This window comes from Berghia stephanieae, chromosome 12 (assembly GCF_034508935.2).
Source record: "Berghia stephanieae isolate SIO BIC M18660-M18661 chromosome 12, UCSD_Bste_1.3, whole genome shotgun sequence".
Taxonomy (NCBI): Eukaryota; Metazoa; Mollusca; class Gastropoda; order Nudibranchia; family Aeolidiidae; genus Berghia; species Berghia stephanieae.
This window is the reverse complement of record NC_088371.1, coordinates 4,355,234-4,379,518: the sequence shown is the minus strand read 5'-3', so window position 1 is coordinate 4,379,518 and position 24,285 is coordinate 4,355,234. Positions and strand designations below refer to the sequence as shown.

The window sequence follows — 24,285 nt, the reverse complement described above, 5'->3', positions numbered from 1 at the left end:
CAAGTTAATGATAATGAGTTTATTGATTAATTATTCCTTCAGAGCCGTTATTATGCCCATGGAGCCGGACAATAGCACTTGTTTGTTACCTTTTGTATAGGACGCTTGTTAAACACAAATTACTTTCCACCAGGTCTATCAGGCCCAGCCACCCAATTAATTTCCATTATTATATCAGGCGAGATGGAAAATAGACGAGGATTTTGATTAAAGACAAAATAATCAGATTTATGACATTAATTTGGGGGGGGGGGGGGGGGAATAGGTTGCAGTTAAAAAAAAAAAGTTAAACTTTTAACTTCAGGTTTGAGTATTTTGTTCTAATCAACATATAAATGTGACTCATCATCTCAAATCGATATTAAGTCGGGGTGAACTAGTTGTTGGAACTTGAATTTATAGCCACAAATATATAAAACTTGGGAGTTAACCCCCCTTTTGTTATGGAGGAGAAATGAATTCAAAATTTAAATTTCTTACCATTTAAAAAAATTTTTTTTGATTCTAAATTACCTTCGGGTTAATTTCCCTTTCTTGTGGAGCAGAAATGAATATAATTCCTTGCAGCGCAAAAAAAAAAAAAATCACAAAGTTTAAATTTCTTACCATTTTTTTGTTGTTCGCCCAAGTTCATTTTCTTGGATCCGATTCATCTCGATATAAAACCGTTTTGCAAATTGGACTTAGATGGTTGGTCACAATTATGTATATTCCAATTCTCGAATAATGATCGAAGAAAGAAAAATATTTGTAATCACAAATTGGTAGAGAAATTTTATATTATTCAACTCTTTTTAAAAAATTATTGTTATTGTTTTAAGCTAGCGTCTCACCCGTAGTCTATAGCTAGTAGCATTTTGATAGCCTTTTAGTTCAAAATATTTTCTTTTCCTTTAGGTCAGAAAAATTATAGTTTGTATATCAATTAAACAGGGGTGGGATTCTTCCGAAAATTTTCAGAATTCTGTAATTAAATTTTTTTTTTACTCGCTCTCTGTGTATATAATCTTTTGAAATTGTATTTGATGACAAAATTTTCCTCTGAAGTTGGCCTTGGGGAGTCCCACTCCTGCAGCTATGTGGTCTTGTGGTATGGCACTCGCCTTCGGTTCATAAGGTCCTCAGTACTAGTCCCGCTCTGATCTGCGCATAGTTGAGTCCTTGTAAAAAGGCTCTTTACTCATATTCTCTCACCATACTAAGGTGTAAAATGAATTCCTGGCTGTTAACGGTGTCATCTCTGTTGGAGAAAATAATATTGTACTGTCATGTCTCATCCCGCATGTTAAGCGTTGCTGTTGGCTAGGTACCCGCTTGTAACGTGCTTTGGGCACCATTAGTGGTATAGTATTTTATAAAAGCTAAAGCTTAAGTTTAAATTTATCAGAAATGAGAACGGCTTCAATGAAATTGTTTTTGTTATCGGAAATTGTCTGTTACTTACATTGTTTGGTGTGTGTATTCTATTATACTCTTTTTACTTTACAGTTTTTTACATCTTCATATTTAAAGAGGAATACAGTGATAAAAAATAAAATCTTATGAAACTTCAGTTATATAAAATTCACTAGAACACTTCTTGAATTCTAAATGGATTTGTATGTTTAAAAAAAAGTTAACATAGTCTTTCACAATATCATAGGGATAATATAGTGAAATCCTGATGAAGCCAACGCTGCTGGGCCAGAAAGTTTGGATGACTTGTTAAGCAAGGTTGACGTTATCCATTTTCCATGAAACACATTCAAATAATAATAATATTAAAAAACCCAGAAAATTTTGTACTAACAACAGTATTGACTTTAATCAGAAGTTCACTTTAAGAGTGTTGACTTTATGCAGATTCCACTGTAATATGACTCAAATCTGCCCTCAGAAAATTGATTTTCTCCTTTTTTCAGAGGTTATTTTTGTTTTGTTTTTTTAAATTATTAAATAAACCTAATGATTTTATAAGCATGTTTATACAAACCTGCCAACCCTTCACAATCCAAAAGTGGAATCGGGACGCCTGAAAATAGGAATTTGAGACAAAAAAATAGGCATTTCATCCTTTTCTCACTTTGCTCTATTATATTCTTACCATTATCATCATTTTGTAAATTGGAATTTTGGAGTACAAAAAGGAAGAGTGAAAATAGGAATGATTCCGCCAAAAGCGGAAGGGTTGGCAGGTATGGTTTATACCCTGCCCAGTCTCATCTCATCAATTCTTATTTGTTACCACAGAGTCTTTGAGCGGACCCAGTCTATACGAAAGCCCTCCGTCCCATCCGTCCACCCATGAATTGTCCAACACGCCGACAGGAAGTGTCAGTGACCAATCGCCTGCCTCCAGGCCAGCCTCGGAAACTGGACACTCGCCTTTGACTCACCGTAGGTCATTTGTTCTTGTTATTGTTTGAAGAACACCTTTGGATGATCAGTTCTCACAAAATAAATGTTTGAATAGTATTATAAACGTTATTTTAGGTTACACATAGTTTTATTTCCTGGTATGTTTTTGTTGTGAGTAAATTACAGACACGATTAGCATCTATGAATTGAACAAGAGACGCACTCAGTTTACAGCCTTGGGTAACTGAGCACATTCACTCAATTGATGATATACGTTTAGGTAAAATACTCACAGCATCCACCAACCAGTTGAAATAACATAACACACAAAACATTGCACGCTTATAGCCTGATTGATACAATTTAGTGAGAATTAATCATTAAAACTTATGTCTTAAAACAAATAATATTCACTTAATATATTGATGAGTGACATCAATTTAATTCCTTCTGTAGATAGAACGAAATTGACGTTCACTCAGCTCTTTGCTATTGTTTTTAGCCAGCCATTTTTATGAGTAGTTCTCACTAAAATGGATTAATCAGACTCAATGTTTAAGGTTACCCACAGTTTTGTGTGTCTGGAACGTTATATCCAGCTGGCGGATGTTATGAGTAAATTAAGCTTTGCGCATAGCATCAATAATGTAAATATACCTAGAGTTTTTCTTTAGGTTTTTGTACCATCTAGTGAGTGGTCGTTAGTAGTGCTCAAGGAAACAAGTGATTCCATTGGTTGACCTGTTGAATACAACTCACGATTTGTTTTCTTTTGTACCCAAAGACTTGTCTTTTGAGGTCATTTTTTGGTCAGTGTCAGGCTATGACTTAACAATGGCTATGGTCCACAATGCTTAACACTCCTAATGAATTGAATTCATGAATAAAGATGAGCCTCTCAGCTCTTGGTTATTGTTTTTTAGTCTTGCCTGAGAGATGATTTAAGTCTCACAAAATTCATGTCTCATTGACCATCAATATTTGAGTTTTACATAGTTTGGTTATAACTGTTTTGACAGTCGTTCTTGTTGCAGAATTGGTTATCATTGTTTTGACAGTTGTTCTTGTTGCAGAATTGGTTATCATTGTTTTGACAGTTGTTCTTGTTGCAGAATTGGTTATCATTGTTTTGACAGCTCTTAGTGCAGAATTGGTTATCATTGTTTTGACAGTTGTTCTTGTTGCAGAATTGGTTATCATTGTTTTGACAGTTGTTCTTAGTCCAGAATTGGTTATAATTGTTTTGACAGTTGTTCTTGTTGCAGAATTGGTTATCATTGTTTTGACAGCTCTTAGTGCAGAATTGGTTATCATTGTTTTGACAGTTGTTCTTGTTGCAGAATTGGTTATCATTGTTTTGACAGTTGTTCTTAGTGCAAAATTTACCCGGCATATCATCAATAGAGTAGACCTTAAAGGACAACTGGTTTAAAAGAAAATTATTATTCAATAATTTCATAAGGGTTAGACAGTAGCGGCTATATATATTGGATTTGGTCTACTTAAAGGCAAAATTCAATTTAATTCAATTATATTTTTAGGCTTATTTCGATAGTTTACAACTTTTGATGACAACATAAAGGAGCAGGAAAGAGTAAAATCAGCACAACTGGATGATAAAACCAATAGTAGTTATAATAATAATAATGATAATAAAACATATTAAAGTTAGGATGAAAACGGAATTAGATTTAACTACGACACCATCGTTTATCTTGACGAATGCGCAGAAACCTCTTCTTTTATTTATCCATCTGGGCTTTTACATAAAGTATTACTGTAATAATTGATGTTGTTGTCGTTTGAAGAGAAGCTTAGATTCTGACGTGTTTTATCATGAGTATTTTATTCTTGTCTGAAGCTGTTTGTGTATAGTATTCTTTGTTATATGGACAAGAGACAGCAGCTACAACAAAGAAACAAGATAAAGAAGTTGAGGTGGCAGAAATGAGGATGTTGAGATGGTCACTTGGCTGGACAAGAATAGATAAAGTGAGAAATAAACAAATTCGAAGATTGACTGAAGTGAAGAATGTATCAATAAAGATGAGAGAAGAAATGGTTCGGACATGTAAAGAGACGAGAGAGGGAGTATGTGGGAAGGAAAGTATTGGACTTACAAATAGCGGGAAAGAGGAAAAAGGGACGCCCAAAGACTAGATGGTGGGATAAGGTAAAAGATTATATGAAAGAACTGGACCTGGAGGAAGATGATACTCCCTGGGTGGGGTTCCAACCTCCCATAGTGGGCAGGGAGGTACTTACTGTGTCTTCTATCCCCCTGTACCTGCTTTTCAATTGTTTCCTGTCATTGTCTTGGAATGAGATTACTTGGTTTTGTCCTGATCCTTGCCGGAGTTCCTTAGCTGGGAGGGATATAGTCGAATGTATAGTTATAGTTTTGGGAGATGATATTTTTTTCCTTGTAAATCATCTCTCTGTTATGCATTGTATTATGTTTAGTTTACATATTATATTATAGGATTGGTAAACATTTGAGTGTATTCCTCTTAGTTGGGACCTGTGCTTGTGTCTGGATGAGATTTTTAGGTGATCTCAAACTAAGTACTTTGACAGTGTGCTCTTGGAATCTACACCTGCTCCCTATTTGAACCAATTCCCCTTTGTCTTACCTTTTCTTTTGTGCTTTAATTGTAATTCTAGAACTTTTTACTATCCCATTTTCTTCCTTTTTACTGGCGCTGATATGACCTTAATGTGTTGCAAGCGCCGTAAAACCCTTAAAAACAAGAAAAAAACAAACAAGATGATACTCTGAACCGAGATACATGGAAGATGTGGCATTTAATATGGCAACCCTGCAAAATGCGGGATAAGCTGAAGGAAGAAAAAAGATTCTTTGTTCAATACATTGTACAGTCTACAGCTTCTACCAGCTTATCAACTTTTCTGATTTTAAAGATTTTACCTCACTCATCTATCTATCTGCAGCCTCACCCTACCCGACAGTTGCTTACCTTGTGTCCACTGACCCGGCTTCTATACCCCCCGGCAGTTGTATCATCAATCCAGAGACAAGTGAGTTCAATTTTAACAGCCCTGTCATGTAATTTACTTAACCAGACCTGTCAACTCCCGCCTTTTTTTTCTTTTCTGGATTTTTCCGGGGTTTTTTTAGGCTTATAAATAATTAAGCCCTTTCAGTGAATGATTGTAGGAAATTTCTGTTTTCCTCCTTCATCCTATAATGTATTATTATTATTATTATATTATTATTATTATTATTATTATTATTATATTATTATATTATTATTATTATTATTATTATTATTATATATTAATACTATACTACTACTACTACTACTACTACTTACTACTACTCTACTACTACTACTACTACTACTACTACTACTACACTACTAACTACTACTACTACTACTACTACTACTACTACTACTACTACTACTACTACTACTACTACTATACTACTACTACACTACACATTCACTACACTCTACTACTACTACTCTACGTACTACTATATAATTCCGACTATTTTTTTTGTTAATATTTTGTTTTACTATTTTTTTCTTTTTTTTTTGTAATACATTATTATTAATCTGTACCTACATGACCCATTCAATCGATGAAGCCTTATCATACATACTATCCCACTCCACTACTACTTTCATACTAGCTACTATTACTACTACTACATACTACTACTACTACTACTACTACTACTATACTACTACTTACTACTACTACTACTACTACACTACTACTTACTACTACTACTACTACTATTACTACTACTATACTACTACTACTATTACTACTACTACTACTACTACTACTACTACTACTACTACTACTACTCTACTACTACTACTACTACTACTACTACTACTACTATACTACTACTACTATACTACTATACTACTAATACTACTACTACTACTACTACTACTACTACTACTACTACTATACTAACTAAATACTACTATACTACTTACATATACTACACATTTCCACCACTTACACTACCACTACTCTATCATACTACTAACTAACATTCCACGCTTTAGTTTTAATTACTCTATCGTTAATTTGTTGGGGTTTTGTTTTTTTTTTGGTTTGTTGTTGTAAATCATTATTTTGAATCTGTACCTACAGTGCAGCCCCATGTCAATCCCGATGGAAGCCTTTATCAGTACGATGCATCCTGTCCTCCCCCTTTCATACTGGCTGCGTCTCAGCAAGCTCCGCCTACACAAATGTCGCCCGCCCCATTTGTCTATCAAGCTGTAAGTATGTCTAATTTCTGGGTGGGGTTCCTGACCTCCCATAGTGGACAGGGAGGTACTTACTGCATCTTCTATCCACCTATATCTGTTTTCCAACTTGCTTTCTGTCTTTGGAATGAGAACACTTGGTTTTGTCCTGGTCCTGACCAGATGCCCTGGTTGAGGGGGAAACAGTCAAATGTATAGTTTTGGAAGATGATATTTTTTTCCTTGTAAATCATCTCTCTGTTATGCACTGTATTATGTTTTCTTTATATTATTTATGATTTGTAAAACATTTGAGTGTATTCCTTTTAGTGGGGACCTGTGCTTTTGTCTGGATGAGACTTTGAGTGATCTTAAACTAAGTACTTTAGTGTGCACCTATTTCTTATTTGAACCAATTCCCCTTTGTCTTAACTTTTCTTGGGTGCTTTAATTGTAATTCTAGAACTTTTTACTATCCCATTTTCTTCCTTTTTACTGGCGCTGATATGACCTTAATGTGTTGCAAGTGCCATAAAACCCTTAAAAACATACAAAAAAATATGTCTAATTTCAGAAAAGTGCGTGGACCGGGCACTGGTATTTAATAAATAATAAAAAAGAAATGAATGAGTAGAGAGCTGCCATGGGGTATTTGGTCTTGCAATTCGACACTCACCTTCGGAACAAAAGGTCCAGGGTCCGAGCCTTGCTCTGTGCAACAAATACTCAAATCCTTGGAAAAGGTTCTTAACTCACATTCTCTTACCATACTCGGGTATAAAATGAGTACCTAGCCTTTAACATCGTTGTCTCTGCCGGGGGAAAAATATACTATCATCTAACAGGTGTCGTGTCTCGTCCTACATGTTAAGTGTTGCTCTTGGCTTGGGACCTTGTAAACTGCTTTGAGCATGTTTAGAGGATATTGTGCTATATGTAAATGTTTGAGTTATAAATAATTTTTATAATTTTGCTGTGATGGGATTTGAACCTGGGACCCACCTGATATAATACCCTCCACCTGGCTGTAAGAGGTTGTGGGAATGCCCTGCAATCAATGCCATGGGAGTTTTTATTCTCTATTATCTTCTGGTACTTTATGTTCACTTCAAGTCTTGTCATTATCAGCTGTAGTCCTTAAGAACCATTAGGCCTGTGGAGCCGGAGTTTATCCCGGCTTCTGTAAGGTGAAATGAACATTAACACTTTCTTGTTACCCTTTGGATAAGATGCCAGTCTATTGCAAAGTACTTTCCACTAGATCTAACAGACCCAGCTACCCAACTACCAGTGAGTGGACTGGATGGGTCAGGAAAAAAATCTCGACTTCACCTGGGATCGATCTTGGTTCCTTTGTATGTGAAGCCGGAGTGCCGTATCAACTGATCTATAAAGACCCCGTTATAAAGTAGCTTGAAATAATGTCACAGAGCTGATTTCTCCCATAGTGGGCAGGGGGGTACATACTGTGTCTTCTATCCCCTTGTATCTGTTTTCCAACATGCTTTCTGTCTTTGTCTTGGAATGAGATTACTTGGTTTTGTCCTGGCCCTGACCGGAGTCCTATCTGGAAGGGAAACAGTCAAATGCATAGTTATTGTTTTGAGAGATGATATTTTTTTCCTTGTAAATGATCTCTCTGTTATGTATTATTATATTTATTTTTCTTGAATTTATAATGTAAGCATGTGAGTGTGTTCCTCTTTGTTGGATTTTGTGCTTGTGTCCGGATGAGACTTATAGGTGGTCTCAAACTAAGTACTTTGATAGTGTGCCCTTGGAATCTACATCTGATCCCTATTTATTCCCAGTTCCCCTATGTCTTACTTTTTCTTGGGTGCTTTATTTTTAATTCTATAACTTTTTACTATCCCATTTTCTTCCTTTTTACTGGCGCTGATATAACCTAAATGTGTTGCAAGCGCCGTAAAACCCTTAAAAACAAAAACAAAACACAGAGCTGATTGTCTTCCTCGGATCCACGGAAATCTGCAATTTTGGAGTCAAAGGAGGAATTTCCTCCCTTTAAAAAAGCCATAGAAACAAGTTCCATAATTTATATTTTTCTTCTGGATATGCACATTGACACTAATTTTTCAATGGGACCGAATGTTCTTTTCTTGCTTTTTCTTTTTTCCTCACTGGTTTGCATTGTTGACATCTTTTTTTTTTTTTTTTTTTTTTTTTTTTGTTTTTTTTTTATCCCTCCAGGATCCAGTGTACGATCTGACAAACCGGTTTGCAGGCACTTCCTTGACATCGGTTGAAGGGGTGATGGCACCAGGCCCTGATCACATGGCCATGGGGATCCAGCCAGGACAGACCTTGTCTCTTCTACAGTCTCCGAATCTCATACAGGTATTATTATGTACTTTCTTCTTTTTTTAATGGGTAGATCCACCGATGGGAGGGTTGCCGAGTGAGAAGGGAGGTTATTGTCAAGGTGTGTAATTCTGTTTGGAAAGAGAACATCTAATTTACTGGTTTTGACATTATTAAAGTATGCATGGTATGTTGATACAGACAATAACAAGTTATTTTGCATTTTATTTTATTTGTTTTCCACGTTAATTTGTGTATTGTTGTGCTGACGAAGGGTTTGTACCCGAAAAGGATATTGTCTGTTTTGTTCCCATACGAAGCCTCTCCATTTTTACTCTTTCGTTAATATTGAAATGTTACCATTGATTACCGATGAATTTTGTTATAGTTACTGATTTTGAAATTATACAGTAGGCAGTTATGGCATGGAGGTAAAGGGTTAATGTCGAGTGAGTTATTATCTTTATTAGTGCAAACAATGTCAAACAATCCTATTGGTATAAATACTTTTTTGATTTCAGACCCAGTTTCTCAACAGTCCCCAAGTCTTAGGCCAGCCAGTACGATACATTTACACTTTGCCACCGGCAGGAGGAGGGGGAGGAGGAGGTGTTATTGGACCACCCATCCATCCTCATCTCACTGCAGCCACTGCTCTAGACCCGAATGCACCGCATCAGCCTCATCAATTGACCACTGTGGTCCCTATGCCTCCTACAGCAGTTGCGGCAGGTCCTGTCATCCCACCAGGAGTGGCTACTCCTACGGCTGTCGCAGCCCCTGGTGGCAACGGTGGTGGTTACCAACTCATCAGTCATCCCACGGCTTATATCCAAACAGCCGGTGGCTTAAGCGATGTTAACGTAGGCGTGGCGTCCATCCCAGCATCAGCCGGGGGTGGTGCTGCTGTAGTCGGACGTTCGATTCCAATCGATCTGTCATCGTTGACCCCTGAACAGCAACAGGGATTTTTGGCAGCTGCTGCAGCACACGGAGGCGGCGGTGGTGGTGGTGTCATTTGTCATCCAAATCCAGCTCAACAAACTTTATCCGCAGTTGTGAATCATCCACAATCTATACCACTGGGAGGTGGTGGGACCGCGTCACATCCGCCGACTGCAGCAGCAGCTATTCCTGTCTCAGGACCAGCAAATGTTCTCCAAGCATACACGATAGCTCCCTATCAACTATCAGCTATACCTATAGCTCATCAACAACAGCAGCAGTTGCAGCACCAGTCGTCATTGACCCATCCTCATCCCCATCATCATCTACAACATCATCAACAGCAACAACAACAACCAGCAGGCAGTAGCTCTGGCTCGAGTGTTTCTAGTATACCTCCTTACAACAGCCATAGCCAACACCCGTCTTCATCCATGTTACCCACAGTGGCATCCTCGGCAAATTCAGCCGCCGCCGCTGCAGCCGCAACATTCTTCACCGGAGTTCCATTGACGAATACAAGCAACTCCCCTTCCCCGCTATCCCAGTCTCAGCATTTACAACAACCACCACCGCCATCACTTCATCCTCATCTTCACCACCAGCACCAGCACCACCAACTACATCAGCATCCTGCCATTGTGTACAATATAGGAGGCATTCCAATGATCTCCACTCTACCCCCTACCTCATCATCGTCTTCTTTATTGTTACCACCACCACTTCCATCCTTGTCATCGTCACCGTCACTGTCTTCATCCTCACTACCCTCAAAATCAAATCTTACTTCAGTTACCACGATTGCTGGCCAATATTCCACCCATCCGTCATCGTCCTTATCATCATCATCATCATCATCATCATCGTCAGTAGCTCCGTCGTCGTTGTCGACATACCAGCAGACACCTCCTCCAGGTGCACCAGCAATACATCAACTACCCCCTCCACATCACCACCACCACCACCACCACCATTCCCAACAACAACAGCAACAACAACAACCATCTACAAATGTTACATCATCATCATCATCTAACGGCTACCACCAGCACCATCCTCAATCCCACCACCAGCCTCACCACCCCCACCATCAGCCCCACCACCCTCACCAAAGCAACAACCAACAAGTCCCTCCAAGCTACAGTCAGTCTCCGTCTACCATTGCCTTCATTCCCAGCCAATCTTTACCCTCCCAACAACACCAAACTCCACAGCAAGGAGTCACCAGCGGGGGCAGCGGCAGCGGATCTCCACAGCTGGTCACGATCCCGGCAGCTGCCACCGGGGGTAGCTATCACCCCCAGCTGCGTCCAGTGGGCACCATAATTCCAATGCCAGGGGTCCCTGGAGTGCCAGGTTCTGCACCAGCCACTCCTACGCATTTCCAACTGGTCAGACCCTCTGGTCCTTTGCAAGGTAAGGGAGACTAACCATAGCCATCGTTAAGTTATAGCCTGACACTGAAACCCAATAAGACTGGCATTTTGGCGTCATTTTTTGGGTTTTTGCACCGCCTAGTGAGTTGTCATTAGTAGTGCCCATGGAAACAAGTGGTCCCATTGGTTGAACTATTGAATACAACTCACGATTTGTTTTCTTTTGTGGCCAAAGACTGGCATTTTGACGTCATTTTTTAGTCAGTGTAAGGCTATATGTTAACAATGGCCACGGACTAACAGTCATTAAATTTTACAGTGAATGACATAATCAGTTGGATGGTGAAAAGGTTTGAACTGAGATATTGCCAAGTTTAGTTAGAAGGTCAATTTTTATCAAAAATGAGTTCTTGTCATGAATGATTAAATCAACTGGGCGTGGTTCCTGACCTCCCATAGTGGACAGGGAGGTACTTACTGTGTCTTCTATCCCCCCATGTCTGTTTTCCAACATGCTTTCTGTCTTTTCTTGGAATGAGATTTCTGGGTTTTGTCCTGGCCAGGGTCCTAGCTGGGAGGGAAACAGTCAAATGCATAGTTATTGTTTTGGGAGATGATATTTTTTTCCTTGTAAATCATCTCTCTGTTATGTATTATTATATTTGTTATTTTGAATGTATAATGTAAGCACTTGAGTGTATTTCTCTTTGTTGGAACTTGCTTGTGTCCAGATGAGACTTATTGGTGATCTCAAACTAAGTACATTGGTGGTTTGCTCTTGGAATCTACATCCGATCCCTATTTGTTCCCAGTTCCCCGATATCTTACTTTTTCTTGGGTGCTTTAATTGTAATTCTAGAACTTTCTACTATCCCATTTTCTTCCTTTTTACTGGCGCTGATATAACCTAAATGTGTTGCAAGCGCTGTAAAACCCTTAAAAACAAAACGATTAAATCAACCATGTTTGTACATCTTTGGGAAATATCAAAGCTTAATTTCACTTCTAAATATTTTTTACAACCAGTCAAGTTGAAGAAGTTTGAAATTTGAGAAAGTTGTTGGATACCTCTCCCATATATCTGACCATAACTTCATGAAAAAGCATCCGATTTACTTCAATAAGAGGTTTTGACTTTAAGCAGAAGTTGACTTTAAGAGTAGTATCATTATGCTGTTTCCATTGTGATTAAGTCTAGTAAAATGGATACCTAAAAAAAAAAGGGTTTTAAAATGAAGAAAAGAAATTAGATATATTTGTTGTTAGTACTTTATTAAAGTGACATAAGCTAAAATTGCATATAATTGTAGTTTTAGTTAGTTTATGAAATTAGATTCATTTGTTGAGGAGAATGAGTATTAGTTATCAAAGTAACACAAGCTGAAATTTAACATTTCAGGTCGTTATGACAAGAAATTCCTTTTTTTTTTTAAATTTTATTTTCCTCAAGTTCATAATACCGTTTGAGATGATGTGCCTTGACAACTTGTCAGCACGAATCGTTGATGTATGAGATTTTGAAATGTTTTTCCACCATTTTCTTCCATGCAGATGTACGCATGTTACAGCCTGGAGCATTCCACCCTCGACTTCCTGGGATCTCTCTCTACGGACCTCCCACACATCAGCAAGGTCGACCTAGGTATGGTTGTTTAAAATAATCATTTAGATAATAGTAATGGTAGTAATGATGATGATGTTGTGATCTCACTCACTCACTCACTCACTATCCAGCATCATTAACGTTGACTGCCCGCACTTTGTGATGACAAAAGTCTGCCCATTCCCTTTGTCTTGACGGTATCATGAATTCTCTGTCCATTCTAGGATGTTTTTTATATAACTAGGCCTAGGTCTTCCCCTTCGTTTGACCTCCATTTTCCTCTGTAGCATATCCTTCATCCACGGACATGGGTTTCGCCATATATGACAGAAAAAAATGAGTTTTCTCCTTTTGATTACATTTAATAGCTCTAGCATGACTTCCAGCTCTTCCAGTATACTTTTATTTGTTCTTTTTTCTCTCCAGCTTATCCTCATCAGCCTTCTGTAAAACCACATTTCAGCAGAGTGTATACGTTTACTGTGTTTGTTCTTGAGGGTCCATCCTTCTGCGCCGTGGGTCATCACTGTCCACACCAATACTTTTACTAATTATATTTACAAATTTTGACCTATGGATTTAGACGATGGTTATAATAATGATGACGATAAAAATTTTACTGATAATGACGATGGTAATGATGATGATAAAAATGATAGCAATCAATTGTCTTTTTCTTCTGCTTCTTCGTTCCCCCTCGTATTTCTTCATTTTCGAATGTCTCTGTTGGTGAAGGAATACACTGGCAATGGGATAGGATAAGGAAACTCTGAAATAAAACTTCCTCCATCCTGTGAAGAACTCTTGGGTGACTAATGAAGCACGTCCTAACGGAATAGTAGACTGAAGTCGGAGTCACTGGGCCTAGCTAACTGCCAAACCTGAAAACTGCAGTGACATGCATCGAAAAGAGAAAAAAAACTAAAAACTAAACATGCTGAAAGCGCTTTTCAAAGGATCACTGACCAACATGTAAAATAAGACATGATGCCTGTTAGGTGATATTACATTTTTTTCCGACAAAGACAACGCTGTTCATGGCCAGGTACTCATTTTACACTCGATTACGGTGAGAGAATGTGAGTAAAGAGCCTTTTCCAAATGACTCAAACTATGCGAGGCTCGAACCCCAGGACCTTCCGATCCGAAAGTGAGTGTCATACCACAAGACCACATGGCCCCCCTTCAACCATGCTGTCTCAAAATCAACAATTCTTGATCCTTTTATGTGTTACCCACAGCCTCAGTTCAATTGTTAGTGTTGTGGTTAATTAGAATACTAGAATAGGATGTGAGTGACTCAATAGTGAGGCACTTCTTTCATTGGTATGCCTTTAGTAAATCTACTTTACCCACAATTCTCATAGTAAACCTTCAGGACCTTTAGGCCCTTAGAGCCGGAGTTTATCCCGGTTTCTATAGCGTGAAACAGACAATAGCAATTGCTTACTACCCTTGGATAGGACGCTAGTTTATCGCAAAGTACTTTCCACCAGATCTAACAGACCCAACTACCCAATCACTGCTGAGCGGACAAGGGGGTCAGAAAAAAAATGTCGAAGGCACCCAGGATGCATCTCGATCCCTTTGCGTGTGTGTGTGAAGCGAGTGCTCTACCAACTGAGCTATCGGGACCCCCATAAAGTCATACAAAGCATTGAAATACAAATAAAACTGATTTTATTTTTTAGAATTAAAAAAAAAAAAAATTTGTGTGTTTGTGTTTGATCAGGCTCAGCAATCCAAATCGGTTGGGAAAGGGAAGTAAGAAATACGGAAGTCGTGACTACGGAGCTGGACAGGCCAGCGGCAGTTCACAACAGCAACTACAACAGCAACAGTTACTACAACAACAACAGCAACATCAGCAACCGAAAAAGCAAAATCAAACTTTACAGCATCAGCCATCGTTAGGAGCAACAACAGCAGCAGCAGCAGTAGCAGCATCTCATCAGTTACAACAGCAACAGATACAACATCATCAGCATCAAATTGCCACATCCAGCAGTCCGGCAGCCTGTGCCAGTATATTTCCCTCACCCCTCCTGCCACCTGCCTCATGTCGGTAAGCTCTATTGATTGATGGTATGCCGTTTTTTTCAGTAAAATACTTGCCAGCTTTTTTCGCTAGCCAGATCAGTCGTACACCACCACATAAAAATTGTGTGTATGTAGCCTTAAAACTTTGTGAGAACTAATTACCCAATTAGCCGTCGTTAAACAATGACAAAGAGCTCAGTGATTTCAACATCAATTTATAAAGGCAGACATGCCAGTCATGTAGATTTAATTGATATAAATATATAGATAGTATGCGCTTGGCTAAGAAGCTCACAACATTGTCATCCGGAAGTATAATGGACCAACACACAAAACTATGTAACCATGAACTTTTATAGTCTAGATAATACAGTTCAGTGAGATTACTCATAAATGTGGATGGCAAAAAACAATAGCAAAGACCCGAGTGACATCAACTTCATTCTATCTATAGATAGAGAAAGCTCTTTTTAACTGCCCTCTCAAAATGGTTTTATGTCGTGGTGATTTAGATGTTGGAAACTATATACAGATGTATAAGATTTATAATCAATACGGGTAATTGGGGGGTCTGAGGTTCAATCCCCAGTCGAGGAAGACTGATTTTTTTTGGGATGGTTTTATTTTCTTTCTTTGTCTGGCACTGTTTCATACACACTTTGTTCAGATCTTTATCTTACACCAGTGCCTGCTCCTTAATTTCTGAATGTGTTTATCGCCAGACAAGGCAGAGAACAGTACAAAAAAAAAATCATCCTGACTGCCTGCTGATTATTTGTGATGGTTGTTTTGGGTTTTTTCTCTCTTGCTTTGTCTGGGACTTTCATAAACACTTTTTCACACCCCACAGTAATTATACTGCTGATATTCAAACCATAATTCATGTATCTCTATACACTACAGATGAATGAGATAATATGGTAACGGCGTTGTTAAAGTTCATGTTAACAACGCCACTACCACATTATCTCATCCATCTGTAGTATTTCATTCATCCTGTTTTGTTGATATAGGGGAAACCCGAAACGTTCACTTGATCTGTTTTTGTAATTAAATTGAAGCTTACATTCAATTTCACATTATTTATTTCTTCGAGCTTTGAACAGCAACATGTACATTACCATGTATCTTTATACATACTTCGTAATGGAAAAAAATAATGTTGTTATAAACGCAATGTTTTCCCATCTTTTTTTCAGACCTTAGAATAATCACAGGAGGCAGAACCGAGGCAGAGGAAAATGGTGACAAGAATTCTGTGATCTCTTTACTACAAGTCTATGATGATAATGACAACGACAACAATGCCAATCATGGTGATGAGGAGGAGGAGGAGGAGATAGATAACGATGATGTGAATTTTTGTGAAATGGTATACGACAAAAATGATCTGATAATTGTGGTGGGAAAAGCTTTGTTATTTAAAAGTGGTTATATTAATATTATAATTGTTTGAGCTGAATGTGATTATGCAAGAAATTGTTTTGTCGTTTTACGTGTTTTAAAAATCAAAGAAAAAAATTTGTTATAGTTAGTTGGTTTTTTCCTATGTTTGCTAAAGTGGAAGAAGGAGAATTTATCTCCTTCTATCAGCCCCACGGAGAGTCTTCAATAAGAGGGCACAATCAACCTAGTCATTAGCCATAGTGCTGCCACACTGTAGTCAGCAATTTGGTTATTAAAGAATAAGGATAAATACTGAAAGTGGGGCTTGAATGTGGGTTCTTTGGATAATGTGTGTGTGTGCCCTTTGAAACAGTATCTTTTTTTTTCATTTAAAAAAAAAAAAAAGAAAAGAAAAGGAAGAAAAAAAATAGCCACCAACGTATTTTCGCTAGAAGATTCTGTGTGAAGATTTACATAGCTAGATCAAAACGATCATATAAATGTGAAGATTTACATAGCTAGATCAAAACGGTCATATCAATGTGAAGATTTACATAGCTAGATCAATATGATCATATAAATGTGAAGATTTACATAGCTAGATCAATATGATCATATAAATGTGAAGATTTACATAGCTAGATCAATATGATCATATAAATGTGAAGATTTACATAGCTAGATCAAAACGGTCATATCAATGTGAAGATTTACATAGCTAGATCAATATGATCATATAAATGTGAAGATTTACATAGCTAGATCAATATGATCATATCAATGTGAAGATTTACATAGCTAGATCAATATGATCATATAAATGTGAAGATTTACATAGCTAGATCAAAACGGTCATATCAATGTGAAAAAAAATATAAACCTTCTGAAAATAAAAGTTTAATAAAAAGAAAAGGGAAAAGATCAGTGGGAATTAAAAGAGTTTGAAGTGACACAAAAATGTCTTTTGCAGAATTACGTTGAATGTGTCACGTTTGATTTTGTGAGATAAAGAACCGAACAAGTGTGTATGAAAGGTGCCAGACAAAGCAAGAAAGAAAAATACAAGAAAAGAACAAAACAAGCCCAAAAAAAATCAGTCGAGGGTGACTGGGGATGGAACTTCAGACCTTCTGATTACGGATCAGAACAAATCATGCAGGAACATGTACTGAAGTCTTTTCAAGACAAATGCAAAAATTCATGATTAGCAAGCGGCTCAGATGTCACATAATTATGATTAAATCATAAAATAAACATAATTATGATAAATATTCTCACAATTTATATGTGTTTTTCTGAGTTCGACAATTCTCCACCTTCAAATCTCAATATGTCATGGAATGATTAAGATAAATTGATGAAATGAACTACAAAGTGTTCAGAAATAGCTGCTGTATTACAAAGCATATTATATCTCTCTCAAAATCAATATTTCGACCATTCCTGAGGGGTTTTCCAGTGCCACCTCAATTATGTTTAAAGCTTTCTCCATCTAATTTGTCAAACTTTTTTTTATATAAATGAGGGATAGCCCACTTGTTCTTAAAACGCATCGTTTTAACTCAGTTTGAACCGAGTAAAGTAAAGATGCTAGTTTATTAGGACATACATAGTGTTCCATTTTGTGCCAAGTAACCGTAAACAGGTTGATGCCAAAATGATATGACTTTACCATTTGAAACGTTGCAAAGTTCTCCACGTATCGCCTTTGAAACAGCACTTTGTCCGATATGTTTCCTGTTTTTGTTATTGCATGTAAGAACGAATGATCCTTGAGAATCTGCTAAATTATTTTTAAAAAATTTTTCAGTTTGTTGCCCCACCGTCTTCAAATAAAAGATATTGATTGGGGGTATTAAGGGTGATGATGATGATGATGATGGTTTGGTGGGTAAAGACGATGACAATTGTTGAAATTTAATGAATGATAATAATAGTGATAATGGAAGATGATGATTGAAAAAAGAATGAAATGAAGTAGAAGTGTTAGATAATATACACACATATATATAATATATATATATAATATATATATATATATATTATATATATATATATATATTATATATTATATATGATCTGATATGTTGCTAAATGTATTCCCCGTGTGATGATAATGCCAAATATACAATGATGAAGATGATTATGACGACGACGATAGATGTGTCAATGTCCACGACAACAATAATTACGTTAGTAATGATATTATAATTATTATTGTTATTATTATTATTATTATTATTGTTATTATTATTATTATTATTATTATTATTATTATTATTATTATTATTATTATTATTATTATTATTATTATTATTATAATAACTCATATTGACAATATTACAATCTATTCCTATGAATCAATATGGATGACCAACCCTTTTGTTTAACAGTCGGGTCGTTAGATTTTACCCTGAACTATTAATAATAATTTCTCATGTTGTTTGGGGTTTTTTTTCGGAATACAATCACAGATTTGACTTTTTTACTGAGAGAGTGTAATAGTAATAGTTTCGATGCAACGGACTCGACCTTTTCACTCTTTTACCAGTGGATAGTTGAGCGCTATATGAATAAATTATTATTATTATTATTATTATTATTTTTATTTAAATCACTGGCTCTATTATAATATGAAATCCCCTTTTTTTTTTTCTCAGGGTTGTAGGCTTTTTGTGGGTTTTTTTCTAAACCTTAATAATTTTGACACTCCATTGTAAACGTTCTCATGATCTAAGGTTGTCAGAACTGTTATATTTTCAATTTTAAAACTTAGTAATTGTAAGGAGGTAGACACACAACAAAAATCCTCATTGCAGTCAAGTTTTAAAAGGAGAATCCATCAACAACAACAAAAAAAGACATTCTACGAATGTTTTTCTATCAGTATAAAACATTGTTTGAATAAAAAATAATTTGCAAAATATTGTGCTAGATCCAAAAAAAAAAATGATCAACGACTGAGTCGTTCCTCCAAGTGCAAATGTATCCGTCAATAAGTTGTTTTTTGGGTTGTTTTTTTTTTTTTTTTTTGGGGGGGGGGGGGGGGGAGGTTGTTTGTTATATATATATATTTTTTTTTTTGTATTTTAGGGTTACTGACTTTTGAGTCATATGGACTGTTATTGTTCTTCGAAGAAAAAAAACAAAACAAAACTGACTGAACTGTGTTGTTACTTGCAGTTGAATAATCTGAGAAATTATTATTATTTTTATTATTATCTGATATTAGGTAAAAGTAAACTGGACCCCAGCTGTTAAAGGGTTAATCAATTGACATTTACAAAAATGTTCCCATTGTTATAGTTCATGTTCATGTTCATGTTATTTGCTGTTGATGTGAAAGAAAAGCAAGCGACTTGGGAGTTGTTATGGTTATAATGCTGGGTGAGGATCCTGACCTCCCATAGTGGGCAGGGAGGTACATACTGTGTTTTCTATCCCCTTATATCTATTTTCCAACATGCTTTCTGTCTTTGTCTTGGAATGAGATTACTTGGCCCTGTTCGGAGTCCTGGCTGGGAGGGAAACAGTCGAATGCATAGTTATTGTTTTTGGAGATGATATTTTTTTCCTTGTAAATCATCTCTCTGTTATGTATTATTATATTTAGTTTTAATGTATAATGTAAGCATTTGAGTGTATTCCTCTTTGTTGGATTTTGTGCTTGTGTCCGGATGAGACTTATAGGTGATCTCAAACTAAGTACATTGGTGGTATGCTCTTGGATTCTACATCTGATCCCGATTTGTTCCTAGTTCCCCTTTGTCTTACTTTTTCTTGGGTGCTTTAATTGTAATTCCAGAACTTTTTACTATCCCATTTTCTTCCTTTTTACTGGTGCTGATATAACCTATATGTGTTGCAAGCGCCGTAAAACCCTTAAAAACAAAAAAACATGGTTATAATGAGGAGATGGGGAGTGAAATTTTGTGATCTGATGGATGGATGACGGTGCTTAACAAAATAGATAATAAATGACATTTTATTTTTGTTTCACGATGCCATTAAACCAGTCGGAAGTGGCTTCGTCATTCATATATATATATATATATATATATATATATATATATATATATAATATATATATATATATATATATATATTATATATATATATTATATATATATATATATATATATAGGTTTATTTAGGTTCAGCAGTAGTTTTAACAATTATGGTTAGATTATTGTAATCAAAAAAATTGTGAGAACAGCAGCTGGAAGCATGAAAAAGAGGTGGCTGGCTAAGACTAGCTTTTGTACATGTGGATGCCCAGAACAGATGAGATGAAGCACATCCTTAGAGAATGCCAGGACGGTGGCCCAGCTGCGCTGATCATGACCGAAGAGTCTGCTCCCCAGATGCTGCCGAGTGGGTTCGGTATTGGAGAGATAAGCTATGATGGTGTAGATAATCAAAAATACAAAGGCATTGATGAAACATTGAGGTCTAGAGTCACAATTTCGTCAATGGGCATAGATAGAATCCAGCCCATGTAGTAGAGTGCCTGCTGGTCTAGTTGTCGAGCTCTTCAAGTAGACGTGCTTGGTCCCAATATGTGAATTCCCTGTGACCGTGACACTTTTATGCTGATGTAGCATAGCACCTTATAGTTATAGGTGCCGTACTAATGTACAATGCAACTCGTACATACAAACATTGAGGGAACGAACTCTTTTTTTGTTTTTTTTCGATGAAAATTAAGTGAATGGTGTATCCTCTTAAGGTTAAAGTGATAAATAGCTAAAAAAAGCGAATGTGTTAACGACAGTGCGAAATGTGTTGCGATGTAATGTTGGTCGTGCAAAGTGTGATGTAATGTTGATAGTAGTCTGAAGTGTGTTGTTGCTGTGTAGTGTAATGTTGATAATGCGAAATTTGTTATGATGTAATGCTGATAGTGTGTAGTATTTTGTGCTGTAAAGTGGATAGTATGAAGTGTGTTGTGGTGTAATATTTACCTTTTTCGTTATTGTCATCATTGCTTTTTTTCTGTTAAGTTGAATAGATCAATTTTGATAAAATCTTCAATGTTACATGCTTTAATCTATTAAATCTTTCTTGGCCAAATTTCTGTTCTCCTTATCTGTTACTGTTTTTCGTTAAAACTCTTCTCCACCTCTACACACACACACTCTCTCTCTCTCTCTCTCTCTCTCTCTCTCTCTCTCTCTCTCTCTCTCTCTCTCTCTCTTCTCTCCATATTCCCCTTCTCTTTTTTCTCTCCCTTCTCACCCTATTTCTCGTGTATCTATTTATTTTTTATTTCATTACACACACAAAACACATGCCCACTCACACATACTTAGGCATCAAAGGTCATTTTAATTTTATGAATAACCCAAAATTAATTGGTTTATAAAACATTTGACTAAATAATCTTTGACCAAAGAGTTCATGTGATGATACTAGTTAGGCTGCTAGAAGCTGTGGACTGTAAAAAGTAATAAACTGTGTCTTCTATCCCCCCATTCCCGTTTTCCAATTGTTTCCTGTCATTGTCTTGGAATGAGATTACTTGGTTTTGTCCTGATCCTTGCCGAGGTTCCTTGGCTGGGAGGGAAACAGTCGAATGTATAGTTATAGTTTTGGGAGATGATATTTTTTTCCTTGTAAATCATCTCTCTGTAATGCATTGTATTATGTTTAGTTTACATATTATATTATATGATTTGTAAACATCTGAGTGTATTCCTCTTAGTTGGGATCAGTGCTTGGATGAGACTTTTAGGTGATCTCAAACTAAGTACTTCGATAGCGTGCTCTTGGGATCTACGTCTGTTCCCTATTTGAACCAATTCCCCTTTGTCTCACCTTTTCTTTTGGGCTTTACTTGTAATTCTAGAAGTTTTAACTATCCCATTTTCTTCTTTTTTACTGGCGCTGATATGACCTTAATGTGTTGCAAGCGCCGTAAAACCCTCAAAAACAATAACAAAGAGCTGAGTGACGTTAACTTTGTTCCTCCCATAGATTGAATTTCCTTGACACCTGGTTCATCTCAATATAATATACTGGGTGGGGATCCTGACCTCCCATAGTGGCCAGGGAGGTACATGCTGTGTCTTCTATCCCCCATGTCCCATAGTGGCCAGGGAGGTACATGCTGTGTCTTCTATCCCCCATGTCCCATAGTGGGCAGGGAGGTACATGCTGTGTCTTCTATCCCCCATGTCCCATAGTGGCCAGGGAGGTACATGCTGTGTCTTCTATCCCCCATGTCCCATAGTGGCCAGGGAGGTACAAGCTGTGTCTTCTATCCCCCATGTCTGTTTTCCAACATGCTTTCTGTCTTTGTCTTGGAATGAGTTTACTTGGTTTTGTCCTGGCCCTGGCCGGAGTCCTGGCTGGGAGGGAAACAGTCAAACGCATAGTTATTGTTTTGGGAGATGATATTTTTTTCCTTGTAAATCATCTCTCTGTTATGTATTATTATATTTGTTATTTTGAATTTATAATGTAAGCATTTGAGTGTATTCCTCTTTGTTGGATTTTGTGCTTGTGTAGGTGATCTCAAACTAAGTACACTGGTGGTATGCTCTTGGAACCTACATCTGATCCCTATTTGTTCCCAGTTCCCCTTTGTCTCACTTTTTCTTGGGTGCTTTACTTGTAACTTTTTACTATCCCATTTTCTTCCTTTTTACTGGCGCTGATATAACCTAAATGTGTTGCAAGTGCTGTAAAACCCTTAAAAACGATAATAAATAAACAAACAAACACATTTAATTTATTTTAATTATTTATGTATTTATTGTTTGTTAAATATAATATGATTTTCATAATCAAAAGTTGATTGTTGATTGGTTGAGCTGTATAGTCTAATTGAATACTTACAATACAATACAATACAATACAATACAAATCGAATGAATTATATTGGTCTAGGCTATGATGTGTGGTCATTGGCTCATTCTGGTCGAAAAGATTGAGTGTTTGTATATATCCATGCATCCATTCTTTCATTCATTCATTCATTCCGTTCTCACAACCATTGATTGATTCATGCATTCACTCATTCTTATCACTTCATCCCTGCATCTATTGTTGCTTCATTTATCCTGGGTGGGGATCCTGACCTCCCATAGTGGGCAGGGAGGTACATGCTGTGTCTTCTATCCCCCCATACCCGTTTTCCAATTGTTTCCTGTCATTGTCTTGGAATGAGATTACTTAGTTTTGTCCTGGTCCTTGCCGGAGTTCCTTGGTTGGGAGGGAAACCGTCGAATGTATAGTTATAGTTTTGGGAGATGATATTTTTTTTCTTGTAAATCATCTCTGTTATCCATTGTATTATGTTTAGTTTACATATTATATTATATGATTGGTAAACATTTGAGTGTATTCCTCTTCGTTGGGACCTGTGCTTGTGTCTGGATGAGACTTTTAGGTGATCTCAAACTAAGTACTTTGGCGGTGTGCTCTTGGAATCTACATCTGTTCCCTATATATTTGAACCAGTTCCCCTTTGTCTTACCTTTTCTTTTGTGCTTTAATTGTAATTCTAGAACTTTTTACTTTCCCATTTTCTTCCTTTTTACTGGCGCTGATATGACCTTAATGTGTTGCAAGCGCCGTAAAACCCTTAAAAACAAATAAAAAACAGCTTCATTTATCCTGTGTCATTCATTCATTCATTCATTCGTTCATTTTAACCTGTCAATTATTTATTTATTTGTTCATTCATATATTCCGCCATTCATTCATTCATTTTAACCTGTCAATTATTTATTTATTTGTTCATTCATATATTCCGCCATTCATTCATTCATTTTAACCTGTCAATTATTTATTTATTTGTTCATTCATATATTCCGCCATTCATTCATTCGTTTGCTAAATTCTCCACGAACTGCTTTCTTCCTATAATTTACATTGCATTCAGCAACATGGTCGAGTTGAGTATCTTCTGGGTGGGGTTCCTGTCGCGATCGCAGTAAAACCTTTAAAAACAAACAAAACAAAAACAACCTACCTCGACTCCCAAAATCCATCAGCGGAATGAGAGGTAGATAAATATATTTATTTATTTGCTGGG

At 36.7% G+C, this 24,285-nt stretch overlaps 1 protein-coding gene across 5 annotated transcripts in view; it reads left to right on the top strand.

Annotated features, from left to right (window-relative positions):
- The window catches only part of LOC144957453 (uncharacterized), a 64,535-nt gene extending 47,584 nt beyond the window's left edge, over positions 1 to 16,951 (top strand). For all 5 annotated transcript variants that reach the window (XM_078888725.1, XM_078888726.1, XM_078888729.1 and 2 more), the window contains 8 exons: positions 2,230 to 2,376; positions 5,290 to 5,376; positions 6,475 to 6,605; positions 8,784 to 8,930; positions 9,416 to 11,255; positions 12,767 to 12,857; positions 14,551 to 14,883; positions 16,058 to 16,951. In XM_078888725.1, the coding sequence (XP_078744851.1) occupies positions 2,230 to 2,376; positions 5,290 to 5,376; positions 6,475 to 6,605; positions 8,784 to 8,930; positions 9,416 to 11,255; positions 12,767 to 12,857; positions 14,551 to 14,883; positions 16,058 to 16,064 (2,783 nt within the window). In that variant the 3' untranslated portion in view covers positions 16,065 to 16,951. The remainder of the gene's footprint in view (positions 1 to 2,229; positions 2,377 to 5,289; positions 5,377 to 6,474; positions 6,606 to 8,783; positions 8,931 to 9,415; positions 11,256 to 12,766; positions 12,858 to 14,550; positions 14,884 to 16,057) is intronic.
- The last annotated feature ends 7,334 nt before the right edge of the window (positions 16,952 to 24,285 follow it).